We start from the raw sequence: 21,555 nt of genomic DNA, 5'->3' as shown, positions 1-21,555 counted from the left end.
ATCCAGGAAAAAAAAAAGAATACAACTTCTCAGATTCAAAAAGACATATGCACCCCTATGATTATTGCAACACTATTTACAATAGCCAAGATATGGAAGCAACCTAAGTGTCCATCAGTAGATGGATGGATAAAGATGTGGTACATATACACAATGGAATACTATTCAGCCATAAGAAAGGAACAAACCTCACCATTTGCAACAACATGGATGGAGCTGGAGGATATTATGCTCAGCGAAATAAGCCAGGAGGAGAAAGACAAGTGCCAAATGATTTCCCTCATTTGTGGAGTATAACAATGAAGCAAAACTGAAGGAACAAAAATAGCAGCAGACCCACAGACTCCCAAGAAGGCACTAGTGGTTAACAAAGGTGAGGGGTGTGGGAGGACAGGTAGGGAGGGAGGTAGAAGGGGATGCAGGGGTATTATGTTTAGTACACATGGTGTGGGGGATCACAGGGAAGACAGTGTAGCACAAAGAAGGCAAATAGTGAAACTGTGTCATCTAACTACACTGATGGACAGTGACTGCATTGGGGTATGGGTGGGGACTTGATAACATGGGTAAATGTAGTAACCACATTGTTTTTTCATGTGAAACCTTCATAGGAGTGTATATCAATAATACCTTAATTAAAAAAAATTTTTTTTAAGTGAAAAAAATATATATATATATAAAGAAAGGAATTATCAAAGCTGAGATTTAAATTTATGTTTTTAAAGTAATAAGACATGGATTCTTTTTCCCTACTAAACACTGAGTTTCAATTCTGATGGATAACTATTTTGTCACTTGTTAATGCATGTTTTATTTTTGTCTGTGCAGAATAGGAGCACTACAATTGTATTTTAAATCATGTCATGGGTTGACATCCACTCTTATTTTTATCTACAGACCTGCAGAATTAAGGGTTTAGCCATGCTGAATAAGACATCAATTAAAGAATTCATTCTTCTGGGACTTACAGATGACCCAGAGTTTCAGGCTGTGATATTCTTCTTTATGTTGTTCATGTACTTACTGAGTGTAGGTGGAAACCTGACCATCATCCTGTTAACACTATCAAATGTTTGTTTCAAGACTCCCATGTATTTCTTCCTTAGGAATTTCTCTTTCTTAGAAATTTCATTCACAACAGTCTGTATTCCTAGATTTCTGATCAGCATTGCTACGGGAGACACAACCATTTCCTACAATGCTTGCATGGCTCAGATATTTTTTTTAATCCTCCTGGGGGCTACAGAGTTTTTCCTTCTGGCTGTAATGTCCTATGACCGCTATGTGGCTATCTGCAAACCTCTACATTACATAACTGTCATGAGTGACAGAGTCTGCAACCGGCTTGTAATCAGCTCCTGGCTAGCTGGTTTCCTCGTTATCTTCCCCCCAGTGATTATGGGACTCCAACTGGATTTCTGTGACTGTAACATTATTGACCACTTCACTTGTGACTCTTCTCCTATGCTGCTGATTGCACAGACACAAAGTTTCTAGAGTTTATGGCATTTCTCTTAGCAGTATTCACACTCATGGTAACTTTGGCCTTGGTGATTCTCTCTTACACACTCATCCTGAGAACAATTCTGAAGATCCCCTCAGCCCAGCAAAGGAAAAAGGCTTTTTCTACTTGTTCCTCCCACATGATTGTGGTTTCCATTTCTTATGGCAGTTGCATTTTCATGTATGTAAAGACATCTGCACAGGAAGGTGTGGCTTTGAGCAAAGGTGTAGCGGTACTTAACACCTCTGTGGCTCCCATGCTGAATCCCTTTATTTACACCTTAAGAAATCAGCAGGTGAAACAAGCCCTTTAAGAATTTACCAAAAGAATGTTCCCAAAGAAGTATTAATTTTTATGAAATCTGTAGCTGAGGCCACAAAACAGACATAAATCAAGTTACTGTTCCAAGTGGTAGGAATACCTAAGAGAATAAAGCACATAAAAATCCCAGCCATTGTGGAGCAGTGTTCTAGCCAGGGGACCCACATGGCAAACAGCCAATATAATAGACAAGTAAACAGACAAGTAAATTGCCTAGAGCATCCACAAGTGATAAATACTTTTTTAAAGGAAAGCTCAGAAATCAGGTTAAATAGGGGAGTCAGAATTTCAAAGTCATTATATGGCTCCTTTCTTTATCCCCCATTTTTCAACATTCAAATGCACTTCTCTGTATTCTTTACCTTTTTTCTTTTCTGTCATTTTCTCAAGTCCATATAATCTGTTTCACACACATCAATCACAGGGGCATTGTGAGGTGTGACTTTAAATTAAGTATTACTCCTTACCATAGAAACTCAGGAGCAAGTTCTAGAAACCTATTCAAATCCTACATAAAAATAAATGATCTGAAATAAAATTCACAGTAACCCACAGTTAATGTATGAAATGGAATCTAACTTCAAAGCTTAGAAAACTACACTTATGACTGTTTTTAGCAAAGGGCACTGTCTCCTCCCTACCCTTACCCCCTCAACCTATTGAATCAGGTATTCAGAATCTGTATAGGGAAAACATATATGCCTTTCCCTTTTATTTCCCTTCTTTTAAACAATAACTGAAATTGGGAGATGCTGCTGGGAAGGAGGATCCTCTTTCCGCTGGGTTATTAGGGAGAATAGCTTTTACAGTCAGTCAATGCAGTGACTATACTTATACATTATTTGATATATCATATTATTAGAAAATAGAGGAAGGAAATCCCAAAAACTCAACCTATTAAGTCACTTAAAATCAATGCAGGATATTTACAACCTATTTACCATGCACGTAAGAATCAAAGGATACAATTTTACTGGTAGTCAAAAAATTAGGTCAGTCCATAGAAAAAACACTAAGTTGTTTTCAAACAATCACCCTAAGTAGCACATACTATTTAAGCACTATGAATGGAAATACCGAATTAAAGGTGAAATTCAGGAGCCTAAAAATTAAAAATTATAGAGTTCAGTATATGGAAAAACAAAATTAATAAAACTTAAAAATTAATAAAAATAAGGGAAAAATTTACAAGTCTATGAAAAACATGCAATTCTAATATAAAAGTGTGAGACAAACACAAATATTATAAAGATAAAATGTTCTATATGCTGACAAAGCAATAAAATTGTATGACTATATGAGGTAATTATGGTACTGTACCAAATTAGATACAAACACTCTTACTTTAACTTTTTTTGGATACGGTATTAAATAGCAAGTATTCATAAGGCAACAGATAATCCAAATATATATCTCAGTTATGGGAGGAATTGCTGAAAAATCATACAAAGCTCTCAAAGCTGTACCTTCAAAATATTCCAAAGATTATATTAGTATCTCATTGGATGTGTAAACCTTACATGCATAAACCTTTAATTTCAAGTGTTCATGTGTGTGTGTATGTGTATGATTCCACACAGTGTAGTATATTAATTTCAGCAGAGTTCACTTACTAGAAAACAAATGGAAGGAACTGAAAACCTTACTAAATTGAATGCCTAGGCTCTGTGCTTTATACATGCTTTACATTTTGATACCTAAAAAAAATCTGTTATCTTACATTTTTGTAGAACATTGGTGTGGAGTACCTTCTAAAATGACTGGAAATGGTTAACAGTAATTTTCCAGTTTGAAGCAACAAGGGAACTATGAAAAGTTTTGGGATTCCAGAATTTCCCATCTAGAGGTGATTATAGACATATTCACATACAGGGAGAGCAAATAAAAGAGACAGACCACTAACCATAATTGCAAATGAGTTGCGTGATTATTTCTTTAAGACTGAGGATATGACCTTAGAATCCTTCCCAACACAGTGCCAACACCATTAAGAGTTGGCTTGTGAGATGAGATTTATTCACACCCTTGGTATCATCCAACACTCACTTGTGGAACCCAGAAAAGAAAGGGAATTCTCCCAGGTGACTCAGTGAATCCATGCAAATTGAGATCTACATCCAGTTCAGTTATCTTTCCATACACAGTGCTGACCAACTACTAGGTCCTTCCCTGGTCAGGGCTTATAAAATAATTCATGCTTTCCAAACAACGCATGCACACCAACAACTAGGAACACTTTATGGTGGCACATATAACATGAAAACCAGCTAGAAGATTCATGGTACGTATGGTCCCCCAAGTTGAGAAAACAGTATTCCTCTCCTAGTCACCAGAAAATGTTTTCTGATAGGATATCCTATCCTAAACTAATCATAGGCTTTTTCTTAGATATCAGCCTGTGAGGCTTGACAGGGTACTCTGGGCAGGCATAGACCAGAAATGACCTTGGCTGACACTCCAGCACCTGCCCTCCCCTGCCGACTGCTGCTGACACCTCAAGATGCTCAGATGACGCTGGAGGCTGCTTGATGGCACAGAGCCTGGGTTATAAATGCTTTAGTGACTCTTGCCTCTTCTTTTAAGTGCAGCTGCCTGTGGAGCTTCCCAGAAGAAGACATGAAAGGGCCCCTTTTTAAATATTGTGGGAAAAACAATGTGAAATACAACCTCTTAGAAAATGTTAAGCACACAATGCAGCATTGTCAACCATAAGTACAATGTCCTACAGCGGATTTCCTCCCCTCAGTCCCTGGCAACCACCATTCTACTTTCTATTTCTGTGACTTTGACTAGTCTAGGTACCTCATATAAGTAGAATTAACAGAATTTCTCCTTTTGTGACTGGTTTATGAAAATTAGCATGTCTTCAGGTTCATTGCTAATGGAGAATGTGTCAAAATGTCCTTTTTCAAGGTTGAACACTATTCCACTGTGCATGTCCACCACTTTTTCTTTATCCGTTCACCTATCAATGGATGTTTCAGTGTTGCCATATCTCACCTGTTGTGAATAAGGTGGTAATGAACATGTGAGTGCAGATACTTCTTTGAGATTCTTATTTCCATTTTTGGGGGTATACACCAAAAAGTGGAATTGGGGGTTATAAGGCAATGCTAGGTTTACTTATGTGAGGAGACAACATAAAGTTTTCTATAGTTGTTGCACCATATTAAAAGCAATGCACTAGTTTTCTTATTTCAACACATTTCCTTGACCCTTGTTATTTTCTGCTTTGGGTTATAATCTCCAACAGGAATAGATAGAGGAGAATGGTATTTCATTCTCTATCACATTGGTAAGGATTAAAGAGTATTCATCTTCTATATGCTGACTGTATGAAAATAGCCATTTTTCTAAATGTATGATACAAACAACTACACCTCAAGAGAAATATATAAATGTGTATGAACATTTTCAGAATGCAGAGTTATGCTCAGTAACTGCTTTTGTGGAAACTTGCTTTCAAACTGTAATAGGAAAATTTTAACAAGATTTGTACGTCTGTCTAAGCTTTCTAAGATTTTCATAAAAGGATTTTTATTTATTTATTGTTTTAAAGTACACTTTTGTTGAAGTATTGTTGACATACACTATTATATTGGTTTCAAGTTTACAACACAGTGATGCAACATTGTTAAATCCTCATCCCCACTAGTGCAGTTACTATCTATCAACATAACAAGATGTTACAGAACCACTGACTATATTTGCCATGCTGCCCTTTCATCCCTGTGACCAGCTTACATTATGATTGAGATTTCTGTGCTTTTTATCTCCTTCACCAGCCCTACCCACCCACTCCTAACCCTCTCCCCATAGTAACCAGCAGTTACTTTTCAGTATCTATGAATCTACTAATGTTTTGTTCATTTTGCTTTGTTTTTAGATTCCAAATATAAGTGAAATCCTATGGTATTTATCTTTCTCCACCCGACTTACTTCACTTAACATAATACAGTGTAGGTCCATCCATGCTGTCACAAATGGCAGGAGTTATTTCTTTTAATGGTTGATCAATATTTTATTTTGTATATGTACCACACATCTGCTTTATCCATTCATCTATTAATGGCCACTTTGGTTGTTTCCACACCTTGGCTATAGTAAATAATGTGACAATAAACATAGGAGTGCATATATCTTTTCAAATCAGAGATTTTCTTTTTTTAGGTAAATTCCTACACCTAGAAAGAAACTCATGTACATATAGTTAATTGTTATATGATAAAAGACTATGAATACACAATGGGGAAAGAGAGTCTCTTCAATATTGTGTTGAGAAAACTAGGCAGCTACATTAAGAGTTAATCTGGATTACTGTCTAACTCCATACACAAAAGTAAACTTGAAATGTATTAAAAACTTAAATATAAGACACAAAAACATAAAACTCCTAGCAGAAAACATAGGCAAAAATCTCTTGAACATAACTATGAGTAATTTTTTTTTCTGGGTATGTCTCCTCAGGCAAGGGAAACAAAACAAAAATCAGCAGGCAGAACTACACCAAAGGACACCATCAGCGGAACAAAAAGGCAAACTAGAGTATGGGAGAAAGTAGTCATAAATGATTTATCCAATAATAGATTAACATCCAAAAAGAGGAATTTGCAATGCTCAGCAAGGACAGATAAGATTTACAGTGGCACATCCATAAAGTGAAAGTATATTCAGCCATTACAAATGATGCTGGAAATACATACAAATGATTAGCTATTGCTTACAATAGACATTTTCTAATATAGGAGCCATATATATATATATACATATACAAATATATATATATAACAGGAAGACAATTTCTTCAATATGAAAAGATCCATTCTATGATTTTTTTGATTATATTTGTTTCTACATTGGCGGTAATTTCGAATAACCCAATTACTAACTGAACCTGGTTTTGTAGTACCATTTTTGAGTATACAAAAGTAATTAAAAATCCTAGTTATTCACTTAATAGCATATGCTCAACCAGATGATACCATTTCAAATGAAGTTTTTTGTTTTTAGCACTGTACTTATTCACTGTGCTTAATGTGTCACTGGTAAAGAATGGTCACAGGATTAAAAATGGTGGCGTGAGAGGAGAGACAGAGGCTTCCTCCTAAAACTGCATATAATATGAAAATATAATTAATACAACTAACCCTGAGAGAGCAACAGGAAAGAGGACTGCGCCAGACTGCACACACCTGGAGAAAAGAGCAGATCTTATGGAACAGGGCAACATACCAAAGCTGTGGCCCAGCGGAACCCAAGCCCTTCCCCCACCCAGCTCATCAGCAGGAGGAAGAGGAACAGAGCAGGGAGGGAGTGGAGGCCGGGACTGCTGAATACCTAGCTCTGGAGATCTGCTCTGGGAGCACAAACCTACATTTCATGGTGCTTTCATCATATTCTCATGATTACGGGGTTGGAAAGCTGGGATAGGCAGAGTTCCTGGGGAGACTGGAATTTCAGCCACTTGTGGAAAGCAGGGATCCATATCCGGCTGCTCTGGGACAAAAGTTTATACCTGTGTGCTCACCCAATTGGTTCAGGCAGTGGAGGCAGGCATAGCAGCTGGAAAGCAGGAAACAGCTCTTTCCTCACGCCAGGCACCAATACTGCTCCCTTGCAACCCCCAATATTGCTTCAGGGGCTGAGAAGCTCCAGAGACTACAGCTTCTGGACACTAGAGGGCGCCATATACAAATATGAAACACCAAAGGAACCTGGTCCAGAGTAAAAATACTAATACAACTCCCAAGAAATATTTAAATGACATGGACCTTGTTAATCCTCTGAAAGGGAGTTCAAAATAAAAATAATTAACATGCTCATGGAGGTACGGAAAGATATTCAAGAACTCAGGAATGAATTCCAGTCAGAGATCCAATTGTTGAAGAGCACAATGGAGGGTATTTAAAGCAGATTGGATATGGTGGAGTAGACAATAAATGAAATAGAAACTAGAAAAAAGGAATAGAAGGAAGTTGAGGCACAGAGAGAAAAAAGGATCACTAAGAATGAAAGAATATTGAGAGAACTGTGTGACCAATCCAAACAGAACAACATTCGCATTATAGGGATACCAGAAGATGAAGAAAGAGAGAATGGGATAGAAAGTGTCTTTGAGGAGATAATTGCTGAAAACTTCCCAATCTGGGGAAGGAGACACTGTCTCAGGCCATGGGGATCCACAGATCTCCCAACACAAGAGATCCAAGGAGGACAACAGCAAGACATACAGTAATTAAAAATGGCAAAGATCAAGGATAAGGAAAGACTGTTAAAAGCAGCCAGAGAGAGAAATAAGATCACATGCAAAGGAAAGCCCATCAAGATAACATCAGACTTCTCAGCAGAAACCTTATAGGCCAGAAGGCAGTGCATGTTGTATTTAATGCAATGAAGCAGAAGGGCCTGGAACCAAGATTACTTTGTCTGGCAAGATTATCATTTAAATTTGAAGGAGGGATTAAACAATTTCCAGATAAGCAAAAGCTGAGAGAATTTACCTCCCACAAACCATCTCTACAGTCTATTTTGGAGGGACTGCTATAGATGGAAGTGTTCCTAAGGTTTAATAGCTGTCACCAGAGGTAATAAAACCACAGTAAAGAAAGTAGAACAGCTAATTACTAAGCAAATGGAAAATTAAATTAACTATCCCCAAAGTCAATCAAGGGATAGACTATCATACCTAATATATAAAGAATGGAGGAAGAAGAAAAAGGAGGAGAAAAAGAAAAGAACCTTTAGATTGTGTTTCTAATAGCATATTAAGTGAGTTAAATTAGACTCTTAGATAGTAAGGAAGTTAACCTTGAACCTTTGGTAACCATGAATCTAAACTCTGTGATGGCAGTAAGTATATACCTACCAATAATCACCCTAAATGTAAATGGACAGAATGCACCAATCAAAAGACATAGAGTCACTGAATGGATAAAATAACAATACCCACCTACATGCTGCCTGCAAGAGATTCATGTCAAACCCAAAGACATAAACAGACTAAAAGTGAAGGGATAGAAAAAGATATTTCATGCAACTAATAGAGAGAAAAAATCAGGAGTTGCAGTACTTGTATCAGACAAAACAGACTTCAAAACAAAGAAAGTCACAAGAGACAAAGAAGGACATTACATAATGATAAAGGGGTCAGTCCAACAAGAAGATATAACCATTATAAATATATATGCTCCCAACACAAGAGCATCTACATATGTGAAACAAATACTAACTGAATTAAAAGGGGAAATAGAATGCAATGTATTCATTCTAGGAGACTTCAACACTCCACTCACTCTGAAGGACAGATCAACCAGACAGAAAATAAGTAAGGACACAGAGGCACTGAACAACACATTAGAACAGATGGACCTAATAGACAGCTACAGAACTCTACACCCAAATGCAGAAGAATACACATTCTCCTCAAGTGCACATGGAACATTTTCAAGAATAGATCATATACTAGGCTACAAAAAGAGCCTCAGTAAATTTAAAAAGATTGAAATTGTACCAATCAGTTTCTCAGACCACAAAGGTATGAAACTAGAAACAAATTACACAAAGAAAATGAAAACTCCCACAAACACATGGAGGCTTCACAACATGTTCCTAAATAACCAGTGGATCAATGACCAAATAAAAATGGAGATTAAGCAATATATGGAGACAAATGACAACAATAATTCAACACTGCAAAATATGTAGGACACAGCCAAGCCATGCTAAGAGGAAAGTATATTGCAATACAGGCCTACATGAGCAGTCTAAGCTCACAATTAATGAAACTAGAAAAAGAAGAACAAATGAGGCCCAAAGTCAGGAGAAGGGGGGAAATAAAGATTACAGGAGAAAGAAATAAAATCGAGATGAATAAAACAATAGAAAGAATCAATGAAAGCAAGAGCTGGTTCTCTGAGAAAATAAACAAATAGATAAACCAGTGGCCAGACTTATCCAGAAAAAAAGAGTCTACACGCATAAACAGATCAGAAATGAGAAAGCAAACACCACTATGGACACCACAGAAATACAAAGAATTATGAGAGAATAATATGAAAAATTATATGCTAACAAACTGGATAACCTAGAAGAAATGGACGACTTTCTAGAAAAATACAAGCTTCCAAGGCTGACCAAGGAAGAAACAGAAAACCTAAACAGACCAATTACCAGCAATGAAATTGAACTGGTTATCAAAAACTACCTAAGGACAAAACTCCTCAACCAGATGGCTTCACCACTGAAATTTATCAAACATTTAGTGAAGACCTAATACCCATCCTCCTTAAAGTTTTCCAAAGAGTAGATGAGGGAATACTTCCAAACTCATTCTATGAGGCCAGCATCATTCTAATACCAAAACCAGGCAAAGACACCACAAAAAAAGAAAAGTACACACAAATATTCCTGATGAAAATAGATGCAAAAATACTCAACAAAATATTAGCAAACTGAATTCAAAAATACATACAAAAGATCATCCATTATGATCAAGTAGGATTTATTCCAGAGATGCAAGGATGGTACAACATTCGAAAATCCATCAACATTATCCACCACATCAACAAAAAGAGGGACAAAAACCACATGATCATCTCCATAGATGCTGAAAAAGCATTTGACAAAATTCAACATCCATGCATGATAAAAACTGTCAACAAAAAGGGTATAGAGGGCAAGTACCTCAACATAAGGAAGGCCATATATGACAAACTCACAACCAACATCATACTTAACAGCGAGAAGCTGAAAACTTTTCCTTTAAGATCAGAAACAAGACAAGGATGCCCACTTTCCCCACTTCTATTTAACATAGTACTGGAGGTCCTAGCCATGGCAATCAGACAACACAAAGAAATAAAAGGCATCCAGATTGGCAAGGAAGAAGTTAAACTGTCCCTGTTTGCAGATGACATGATACTGTACATAAAAAAACCCAAAGAATCCACTCCAAAACTACTAGGTCTAATATCTGAATTCAGCAAAGTTGCAGGACACAAAATTAATACACAGAAATCAGTGGCATTCCTATACACTAATGATGAACTAGCAGAGGGGGAAATCAGGAAAACAATTCCATTCACAATTGCACCTAAAAGAATAAAATACCTAGGAATAAACCTAACAAGGAAGTGAAAGACCTCTACTCTGAAAACTACAAGACACTCATGAGAGAAATTAAAGAAATTAATAAAGAGAAATTAAAAATGGAAACACATCCCATGCTCATGGATAGGAAGAATGAATATTGTCAAAATGGCCATCCTGCCTAAAGCAATTGACAGATTCAATGCAATTCCTATCGAACTACCAACAGAATTCTTCAACGAACTAGAGAAAATCATTCTAAAATTCATATGGAACCACAAAAGACCCTGACTAGCCAAAACAATCCTGAGAAGGAAGAATAAAGCTGGGGGCGTTATGCTTCCCAACTTCAAGCTCTACTACAAAGACACAGGAATCAAGACAATATGGTACTGGCACAAGAACAGACCCATAGACCAATGAAAAGACTAGAGAGCCCTGATATAAACGCAAGCATATATGGTCAATTAATATATGATAAAGGAGCCATGAATATACAATGAGGAAATGAGAGCCTCTTCAACAGCTGGTACTGGCAAAACTGGACAGCTACATGCAGGAGAATGAAACTGGATTATTATTTAACCCCATACACAGAAGTAACCTCAAAATGGATCAAAGACTTGAATGTAAGTCATGAAACCATAAAACTCTTAGAAGACAACATAGGCAAACATCTCCTGAATATAAGCATGAGCAACTTCTTCCTGAACGCATCTCCTCGAGCAATGGAAACAAAAGCAAAAATGAACTCATGGGACTACATCAAACTAAAAAGTTTCTGTACAGCAAAGGACACCATCAACAGAACAAAAAGGCATCCTCCAGTATGGGAGAATATATATGTAAATGACATATCTGACAAGGGGTTAACATCCAAAATATATAAAGAAGGCAAACACCTCAACACCCAAAAAGCAAATAACCCGATTCAAAAATGGGCAGAGAATATGAATAGACAGTTCTCCAAAGAAGAAATTGAGATGGCCAACAGACACAAGAAAAGATGCTCTTCATCACTAATCATCAGGGAGATGCAAATTAAAACCACAATGAGATATCACCTCACACCAGTAAGGATGGCCAACATCAAGAAGACTAAGAACAACAAATGCTGGCGAGGATGCGGAGAAAGGGGAACCCTCCTACACTGCTGGTGGGAATGTAAGCTAGTTCAACCACTGTGGAAAGCAATATGGAGGTTCCTCAAAAAGCTCAAAATAGAAATACCATTTGACCCAGGCATCACACTGTTTGTAATTTACCCAAAGAATATAACTTCTCAGATTCAAATACACATATGCACCCGTATGTTTATCGCAGCACTTTTTACAATAGCCAACATATGGAAGCAACCTAAATATCCATCAGTAGATGAATGGATAAAGATGTGGTACATATACACAGTGGAATACTATTTAGCCATAAGAAAGAAACAAATTCTACCATTTGCAACAACATGGATGGAGCTGGAGGACATTATGCTCAGTGAAATAAGCCAGGCAGAGAAAGACAAGTGCCAAATGATTTACCTCACTTGTGGAGTATAACAATGAAGCAAAACTGAAGGAACAAAATAGCAGCAGACTCAGAGACTCCAAGAATGAACTAGTGGTTACCAAAGGGGAGGGGTGTGGGAGAGTGGGTGGGAGGGAGGGAGAAGGGGATTGAGGGGTATTATGTTTGGTACACAAGGTGTGGGGGATCACGGAGAGAACAGTGTAGCACAGAAAAGGCATATAGTGGATCTGTGGCATCTTGCTGGACTGATGGACAATGACTGCATTGGGGCATGGGTGGGGACTTGATGGTATGGGTGAGTGTAGAAACCACATTGTTTTTGCATGTGGAACATTCATAAGAGTGTATATCAATCATACCTTAATAAAAAAAAAGAATAGCTTTGTTACACATTATTAAAATACATCTTGAGTTTTATACTCATATGTTGGAAATAATATAGAAAGGTAAAGGTGATATTTAGTTACTTTTAATTTTAGATGTATCCTAGATATTTAGCTCAATTGATGAAAGAAGTACTTCCTAAGGAAATTTTAGCTGGAATGATGTCTCTCAAAAGTTTTCAATATTTTAAAAATTATTTCATTGACCTTAAAACCAAGTACTTTCCCTTAAGAGTTCTCTACCTGTTTTACTTTTCAATATTTTCAACTGAATGATACTTTAATTTAAAAAAAAAGAGAACAGCTTATTTGCTTGATCTATTATTTACAAGCAATTATTTTGGGAATTTCACTTAATGCCTCTCAATTTTAGTAGATTCATATCTGAAACAGGAATTTAAAAATATATATATAAATGAAGAATCCTGCCTCTGTGGCTAAAATATAGTTAATGTCCAATAAATGAAAGTTCAATAAATGAGTAAAAAAAAAAAAAAGATTCGAGGGTCATAGGAATACGAACACAGAAAATGTTGGTTTATTTTTGCTAAGCTTACCCCCTCCCCAAATACCTTGCCATCACCCTGCTGGATAATTTCCTCAAATGTCTCCTGGGATACTGGGACACTGGTCCCATAATAAACCAATTAAAATATACTCACCAAAGTTGATCTTATGCATGATTCATGAGTGCCCAATTACTATTTTCCCAAAAGTCATTAAGAATTCTTCTCAAAGAATATTTCCCAAGCTAAAGATATTTCTATACCAAAACACACTAAAGGTGCTGTGCTTGCTTAATCTAAGGAAACAGTAGAAATGGCCATCTATGAAATAATCTGAAAACTACTCAAAAAATGATTCTAGATTATTTTCCTTTTATAACTTTTATCTGAAGATTTGGAGCTTGGATGGCAAGTAAAATATTTCATGATTCCCAGTTAGGAGGGTGAGAAAAACAGAAGGAAACTCTTCCATTAGCTGTGATGATATGAAATATTGAGGCTTTTATGAAGGAAGCTTTGTGGGAAGAGAGGAAAAAACAGTTATCCCTCCAAGAAGCATTGGCCCACTGCTTGTCTTTTAAGACAAATTAGCATATGTAATGAGTTTGTATGTTTCATATCTAAATTCTGCATGAGGGTACTTCTGAACTTCATTAACATATTTTGTCCACAGGTTGTGTGATGCTCAGCCATTACTTAGATTTTCAAAAATTACTTTATTAGGCATTTTGAAACAATAAATTGAAAATCACTAAGTTAATTGTATTTACCTAGAAAGACATCTTTGTTTAGGAAATCAAGAGTGAAGATAAGGGTTCAGAAGCTCCAATTATAGGGAATTGAATATATATGGCATCATTATAAAAATCATTAATTTCACAAATAAAAGTTCACTGTACAATGTCAGAATCACTTGGTTTCTTAGTTTTACTAATTAAAGGGCACTAGATAAGCTAACGGTGTAGTGATTATTTGGGAAGTGACTACTTCCCCAAATGAACAATTAGAATCTCCATGGCAAAATGTGAATGAGGGTTGGGTTGGTCACTGGTTTCCACTATTACCAGAAATTTTATGCCAGAAAAAAATGACTTAAAAAGAGCATAATGTCTTCTATTAATTTTAGCTAAACAATGGAGCATGAGAATAATTCATGTTCAATCATCAAATTTCCCAAGAAGTAATCATAAGAAATGGAGGCAAATTTGTACCAAGAAATCAAAGGACATTACTCAGAGTAATAAGATGCACATTAAATATTGAAGATATACTTGTAAGAGGCATAAAAAATTATGGTAAGTGGTGAGTGTATATATAGGACATTTTTTATAGTGTACAAAGTACTTCTTGTGAAATATAATCATTACTTGAAAAAGTAGGTGCAAATATTTATGTTTGTCTAAATGATTTATTGTTGTTTACCTTGATTTTGCCAGGAAGGTCTGTCAAAAAGTCAACTACCAGAAATGAGAAATAGAACATCAGTAACAAATTTCATCCTCCTGGGTCTGACCAATAATCCAAAAGTGCAGGTTGTGATTTTCCTCTTTTTATTTCTCACATATGTCCTGAGTGTTACTGGAAATCTCACTATCATTGTTCTCACCCTGCTGGATTCCCACCTGAAGACCCCCATGTATTTATTCCTCAGGAATTTCTCCTTCTTAGAAATTTCATTTACTTCTGTCTGTAACCCTAGATTTTTGATCAGCATCCTAACTGGAGACAAATCTATTTCCTACAATGCTTGTGCAGCTCAGCTGTTTTTTTTTATCCTCCTTGGTTCGATGGAGTTTTTCCTTCTGGCCTCTATGTCCTATGATCGCTATGTGGCCATCTGCAAACCTCTACATTATATAACCATCATGAGTAACAAGATCTGCTACCAGCTTGTAGTCGGCTCTTGGCTGGCAGGCTTCTTGGTGATCTTCCCTCCGCTGACCATGGGGCTGCAGCTGGATTTCTGTGACTCCAATGTCATTGACCACTTCACCTGTGATGCTGCTCCTTTACTGCAGATGTCTTGCACAGACACCAGTACTCTCGAGCTCATGAGCTTTGTTTTAGCTGTGCTTACGCTTATGTCCACTTTGACGTTAGTAATTCTCTCCTACTCTTAAATCCTCAGGACAATTCTGAGAATCCCCTCAGCCCAACAAAGAAAAAAGGCTTTCTCAACCTGCTCCTCCCACATGATTGTTGTCTCTCTCTCTTACGGAAGCTGCATCTTCATGTGTGTGAAAACATCAGCCAAGGAAGGGGTTGCATTGACAAAAGGGGCAGCTATGCTCAATACCTCTGTCGCTCCTATGCTGAATCCATTTATTTATGCTTTAAGGAACCAGCAGGTGAAACAAGCATTTAAGGATTCCATGAGAAAGGTATCTTCTTTACATGTGAAGTTTTAAGTGTTATATTCACAAATAAATGAAAAACAATGATAATTAGTAATTAATAATGAAGCACTGAAATTTCACTCAAGCGTGTAAAGCAGCATTCTTCTAAATTGGAAGTAAAAGATGTGCACTAGTGGAAGTATTGAAGTTTGAGAAAAGAAAGCCATTAATACTGAGTAGCTCCATTATTTGGGGTCATTTACTAGAGCTTTCTTTTTTCTTTCTTTTGTGGTGTTTAGCCTGATTACTTATGATCCTTGTGTTCTGCATTTGGAGTCTGTACAGTTGAAGAAGCAGGTGCCGCTTCCAGTCTATGCAGATGTGGACTGGGAAAGCCGTTCACCAGTCAGCCCACCCAGAGGTTCTGGGCTCACATCTGGGTCCACTGGTGGGCTTGTGCTGGAGTCTGTGGGTGGGCTGGCTTCTCAACTGGTTCAGCAGTGCGTGAGCCTGCTCCATAGGGCTGACCTGGCGCTGGGGTGGGGCATGAACCTGAGTCATGGGAATGGGCCTATCATTAATCTGTGGGGGTCAGCCGGCTGCTGGGGTCCCTTAGAATGACGTGCCACCTGTGTCCATGGGGGCAAGGCTCATCTGGGACTGTGGTGTTAGTCCTGGACCCTGCGTCATAGGGTCTGGCCTGCTGCTTGGTGGGCCTGGAAGCTGAGTCTGCAGGGATCTTCCTGGGCCTGGGGACACAGTGCAGGTCTGGAGCTGAGGGCCACAGAGGCTGGCTGGGTGCTGAAGTGAGGGGTCTGCAGGCTGAGCCACAGGAGCCTGGCTGTGGGGGTGGCCTGGTGCTGGGGTTCAGGGGGAAGTAAGTCGGTTGCTCACTCCTCTGTCCTTTCCCCACATAAATGGTTTCTCTCTTCATATGGCACTACCTGAGCTTAAGGGAAGAGTGACATGGGTCGTGTGAGATTGTTCTTCCTACTCTTCCATGCATCTGTTCTTATTTTTGCTCCCAGGTGCTGTAATCTCACCCAGATCCCTTAGCTCTTGTGATGGTATTTTAGTACATGGATAGTTGTTCAAATTTATGTTTCAGTGAGGGAATGAGCACTGGAAATTCCTATTCTGCATCTTACAAATGTCATGTTTACTGCTATATTTCACTATTTGTCCTGTCCTCCCATCATCTTAATTTATCTCAAGAGTTTTATGTTCATTTTTTCCCTTTCCTGCCTCATTTAGTTTCAACTAAATATATTTTAACTTTGTTTCCATCAACTTACTAACTATACATTTAGCCATTATTTTAGTTGTAAAGCTAAGTTTAATCACTTCATTAAGGAAGTGAATTCTACCTCATGCCCCAATTATTTTCATTTTAAAGTTAAGTAATAGTTTGAGAATATGTGTATATCCTGTTCTTTATTGGATATTTTACCCACTATTTTTCACATCTATTGAGATTTTCTAACTCCATCATTCCTTCTTGTTTATCAATAACCACTTTGCTTCGATTTGCTATGCATGGAAAAAAACTGCAGTTTTCTGAAATCCCATATATTACTAGTTGTTACTCTAATCCTTTCTTTCCACATAAAGAATGCACTGTGGTAAGGCAAGTCTGTGAAGGTAACATTATATAGAGACCATTTTGAATCATTTGTAGTTCATAAGTGAAAATTGACCATTCTCAAATACTGATTTTTCCACACTTACTCATCTATAACATGATGTAATGAAGGTTGACTCCTATGACTAGATTTTAAGGCAACTCTTCTTAGTTCAAATTTATTGAACAAAGATTACTATTGCATTTTCATAATGCAAATTTCCCTTAACTCCTGATCTGGAAGAGGAAAAATATGAGAAGTTCTTTCTTATACTCAGTGTACTAACAAGCCTAGAAGGAATGATGGAGGAGTTTGGAAATCTAAGTGTGAACACTAGTGGGTGAAATGCCTAAGGAACAGGTTATATACATATTCTCAGATTATGACCTAACAATAAAATGAAGATAATGTGATCAAGAGGTAGGTTTATAATATGTTTCTTACACTTCCCTGAAATTTTTACATCACTGATAAAAATTTGAAGTTTCTTTAAAATCCAAGATCTTAACATTTGTTATTGAGATAGTTGCCTTTAAACAGCTATGGTAAATGTAAAAATTCATTCGAATAATCCTTTATCTAGTATTTTACTTACAACATAAACATCCCTCTTCAATTAAACTTTTTATTGAAAATAAATGTGTTAACAGAATCTCTTTAAAATGACTGTGCATAGAATGTTGGTATGGAGCCATATTTAAAAATCTAAAACTTAATACATCTTTTTAGAATGATTTTACCTTGTTTTACCTACTAATATTGTACTTAATTCTATTTTGGCTTATATCATCCTTGTTAATCCATTACTTTCTCTCTGCTAGCCTCAATGCTGGCTGCTCTGTGGCTTGCTTGTCAGAGTTGAGTGGGAAATCAGTTACTTACCTGTTAGCATTTTATTTTTCTCAGTTCTATTCCTAGAAGACTGTGTTCCTGGAAGAGAAGGTGACACAGTGACTGGGACATAAGCTCTCTTTGCCTTTAATTCGCTGTGATTCTTCTAAACTAAAAAGCACTAACACCAAGTACACCAGCTATGCAATCGGCATTATTCTTGTTAGTTAACACATTCATTCATCTCATCTCACCCTTCAGTCTTCCCTCTAGCAAGGCAAGGATTTCCCCAGAGTGGACAGACAGTCATGAAGTGAAGACTCAGGTTCTGAAAGGCATTAAATCTTCCAATCCAACCTGGAATTTTTTGTATCCCCTTCAAAAACTATATTTTTATTGAGATAAATTTGCAAAACATAAAATTCACATTTAACCATTTTCCAGCATATACTGCAGTGCCTATTAGTACCTTCACAAAGTGTACAATTATCCCATTATCTCATTTCACAACCTTTTCATCATCATCAGAAAGATGCTCCATATCTATTACTCAGAGACGCTCTGGTTCTCCCTACCTCCAGATCCTGGCAACCACTAATGTGCTTTCTGTCTCTCAGATTTGCCTATTCTAGACGTTTCATATAAACTGCATCACATGATATGTATGGCATTTCGTGTCTGGCTTCTTTCACTTAACATAATGTGTTCAAGGTTCATCTATGTTGTAGAATCTGTTGGTACTTTCTTCCTTTAAGGAAGAATAATACTCCATTGTATCAGTATATCACATTTTGTTTATCCATTCCTCAGTTGAATGGACATTTAGGTTGTTTCCACTTTTTGGCTATTATAAACAATGCTGCTACAAACTCATGGGCCACATTTTGTTTTAATGACAGCACACATGAATGCACTTCCTAATATTTAGAAATTACCTGGTGATGATATTAAAGACACACAAAAATTAGAGAGATGATCATATACATTCCTTTCTGCTTTCTGAGATAGCAATGCTACTTTAGCAAATGGAAATATAAATGAATCATATTTTTTTGAAATACATTCATATGACTTATACCAGGAAATCTTGGTAAAGAATATTGTAATATTATTTATTACATGCCATTATTATCACTATGTGGTCTTTATATTACCCAAAAGCCCAGACAGAACTAATTAATAAAAGTGAATTTAAACTAACAACAGTTAGTTTCACATAACAAACAGAAAACTAATAACAAGTGAAAACTTCAGTCAACATAAGATCATATGATTGTTGACTGGAAATCAAGGCATTGTTTCCTAGTTATAAAAATGTCTGAGCACTAATAAAACATTCCCAAGCTTCTCAATAAAATACCAACTACTGGGGCTTCAAGAACTCTAATATTCAGCTTCTGATCAGATAGGAACTACAAAAACAACCAGAAAGCTATTAATAAAATGGCAATGAGTGCATACCTATCAATAATACCTCAAATGTAAATGGACTGAATGCAGCAATCAAAAGGCATAGTGTGGAAGAATGGATAAGAAAATAAGACCCATCTATGTGTTGCCTACAAGAGACTCACTGCAGACCAAAGACATACACAGACTGAAAAGTGAAGGGAGGAAAAAAATGTTTCATGCAAACAATAGGCAGAAAAAGTAATACTTATATCAGACAAACTGGACTTCAAACAAATAAAGTAATGAGATAAAGAAGGATATTATGTAATGATAAATGGGTCAGTCCAACAAGAGGATATAACCATTATAAATATCTATGCATTCAATATTGGAGGGCCTAAATATGTAAAACAAATACCAGCAGAATTAAAGTGGGAAATATACAGCAACTCATTCTTATTAGGGGAGTTTAACACACTATTTATATCAGTGGACAGATCAACAACACAGAAAATATAAGGAAACAGAGTCACTGAACAACACTTTAGCTCAAATGGACTTCACAGATATTTAGAGTATATTCCATCCAAAAGCAGCAGGTCATATGTTTTCTCTAAAGTACATGGAACACTCTCAAGAACAGATCACATACTAGACCACAAAAAGAGCCTCAATCAATTAAAAATTTGAAATTGTGTTAGACCAGAATGATATGAATTTATAAGTAAATTACAAGACAAAAACAGAAATACCCCACAAAAACATGGAGGTTAAACAACATGCTTCTAAATAATTAATGAATCAATGAACAAATCAAAATAGAAATCAAGCAATGCGTGGAGACAAATGGAAAAACAATTCAACAATCCAAAATTTGTGGGATGCCACAAAAGCAGTTCTATGAGAGAAGTATGTAGCAATACAGGCCTACTTCAAGAAGAAAGAACAACCCCAAATAAACAGTGTAAAATCACAGTTAAAGAAATTAGGAATAGAAGAACAAATGAAATCCAACATTAGTAGAAAGAGGGACATAATAAAGAACATAGCACAAATAAATAAATAAAACAGAGAAGTATAAAACAATCAAAAAAATTAGCAAACAAAGGAATGGTTATATGAGAAGATAACAAAAACCCTAGCCAGACTTATCAAGAATAAGAGAGAGCACACAAACAAAATAAAAAATAAAATGTAATAGTCACAACTAACACCCCAGAAATACAAGAATTATTAGAGAATTCAATGAAAAAAATTTAATGCCAATAAAGGGGACAACATAGAAGAAATTAACAAATATCTAGAAAAGTACAACCTTAATGAATGACAGGAAGAAACAGAAAATCTGAGCAGGCCAATTACCAGTAACAAAATTGAATTGGTAATCAAAAACCTCCCAACAAACAAAACTCCAGTACCAGTTGGCTTAACAGCTGAATTCTACCAAACATTTAAAGAAGAGCTGACATCTGTCCTTCTGAAAGTATTCCAAAGAGTGGAAGAGGAGGGAATACTTCCAAATTCATTCTTTGAGGCCAGCATCACCTTGATACCAAAACAACTAAAGACACTAAAAACAGAAAATTATACACCAATATCCCTAATGAACATAGATGCAAAAATCCTCAACAAAATATAAGGAAACTGAGCTTGATGGATTAAAGATGGCAGTGTGAGAGGAGAAACAGAGGCTTCCTCTTAAAACTGGATACAATTAGAAAATTAAATTGGCGCAACTAATCCTGAGAACAACAGGAAAGAGGACAGAGTCAGACTGCATACACCTGTAGAAAAGAGCAGACCTCACCGAACCGGGTACAAGTACTGCTCCCCTGCGACCCCCGACATTGTTTCAGGGGCTGAGCAGCTCCAGAATAGAGGTCCTGGACACTAGAGGGCGCCATATACAAACATGAAATGCCAAAGGAACCTTGTCCAGAGTAAAATTAATAAAACTCCTGAGAAAGATTTAAATGATATGGACCTCGTGAGTCTTCCAGAAAGGGAGTTCAAAATAAAAATCATCAACATTCTAATGGAGGTACAGAAAGA

The 21,555-nt window shown here is 36.7% G+C and overlaps 2 protein-coding genes and 1 pseudogene across 5 annotated transcripts in view; 2 read left to right on the top strand and 1 right to left on the bottom strand.

Annotated features, from left to right (window-relative positions):
- LOC130679060 (olfactory receptor 6C74-like) overlaps positions 1-21,555 on the bottom strand; it is a 102,599-nt gene that overhangs the window by 30,250 nt on the left and 50,794 nt on the right. For 2 of the 4 annotated variants that reach the window (XM_057486781.1, XM_057486779.1), the window contains exon 2: positions 4,628-4,825. The exons of the other annotated variants lie outside the window; for them this stretch is intronic. The gene's annotated coding sequence lies outside the window, so the exon portion shown is untranslated. The remainder of the gene's footprint in view (positions 1-4,627; positions 4,826-21,555) is intronic. 4 annotated transcript variants of the gene reach the window in all.
- Positions 922-1,848, top strand: LOC130679061 (olfactory receptor 6C65-like). The gene is given in 2 exon segments (XM_057486782.1): positions 922-1,468; positions 1,471-1,848. Coding segments are annotated over 2 exon segments (894 nt in total). The 3' UTR covers positions 1,818-1,848.
- On the top strand, positions 14,786-15,730 carry LOC130679305 (olfactory receptor 6C76-like; annotated as a pseudogene).

The sequence above is a fragment of the Manis pentadactyla genome, chromosome 10, assembly GCF_030020395.1.
Source record: "Manis pentadactyla isolate mManPen7 chromosome 10, mManPen7.hap1, whole genome shotgun sequence".
Classification (NCBI taxonomy): domain Eukaryota; kingdom Metazoa; phylum Chordata; class Mammalia; order Pholidota; family Manidae; genus Manis; species Manis pentadactyla.
Note: the sequence above shows the minus strand (reverse complement) of the source record. Positions and strands in the feature narration are given on the sequence as shown.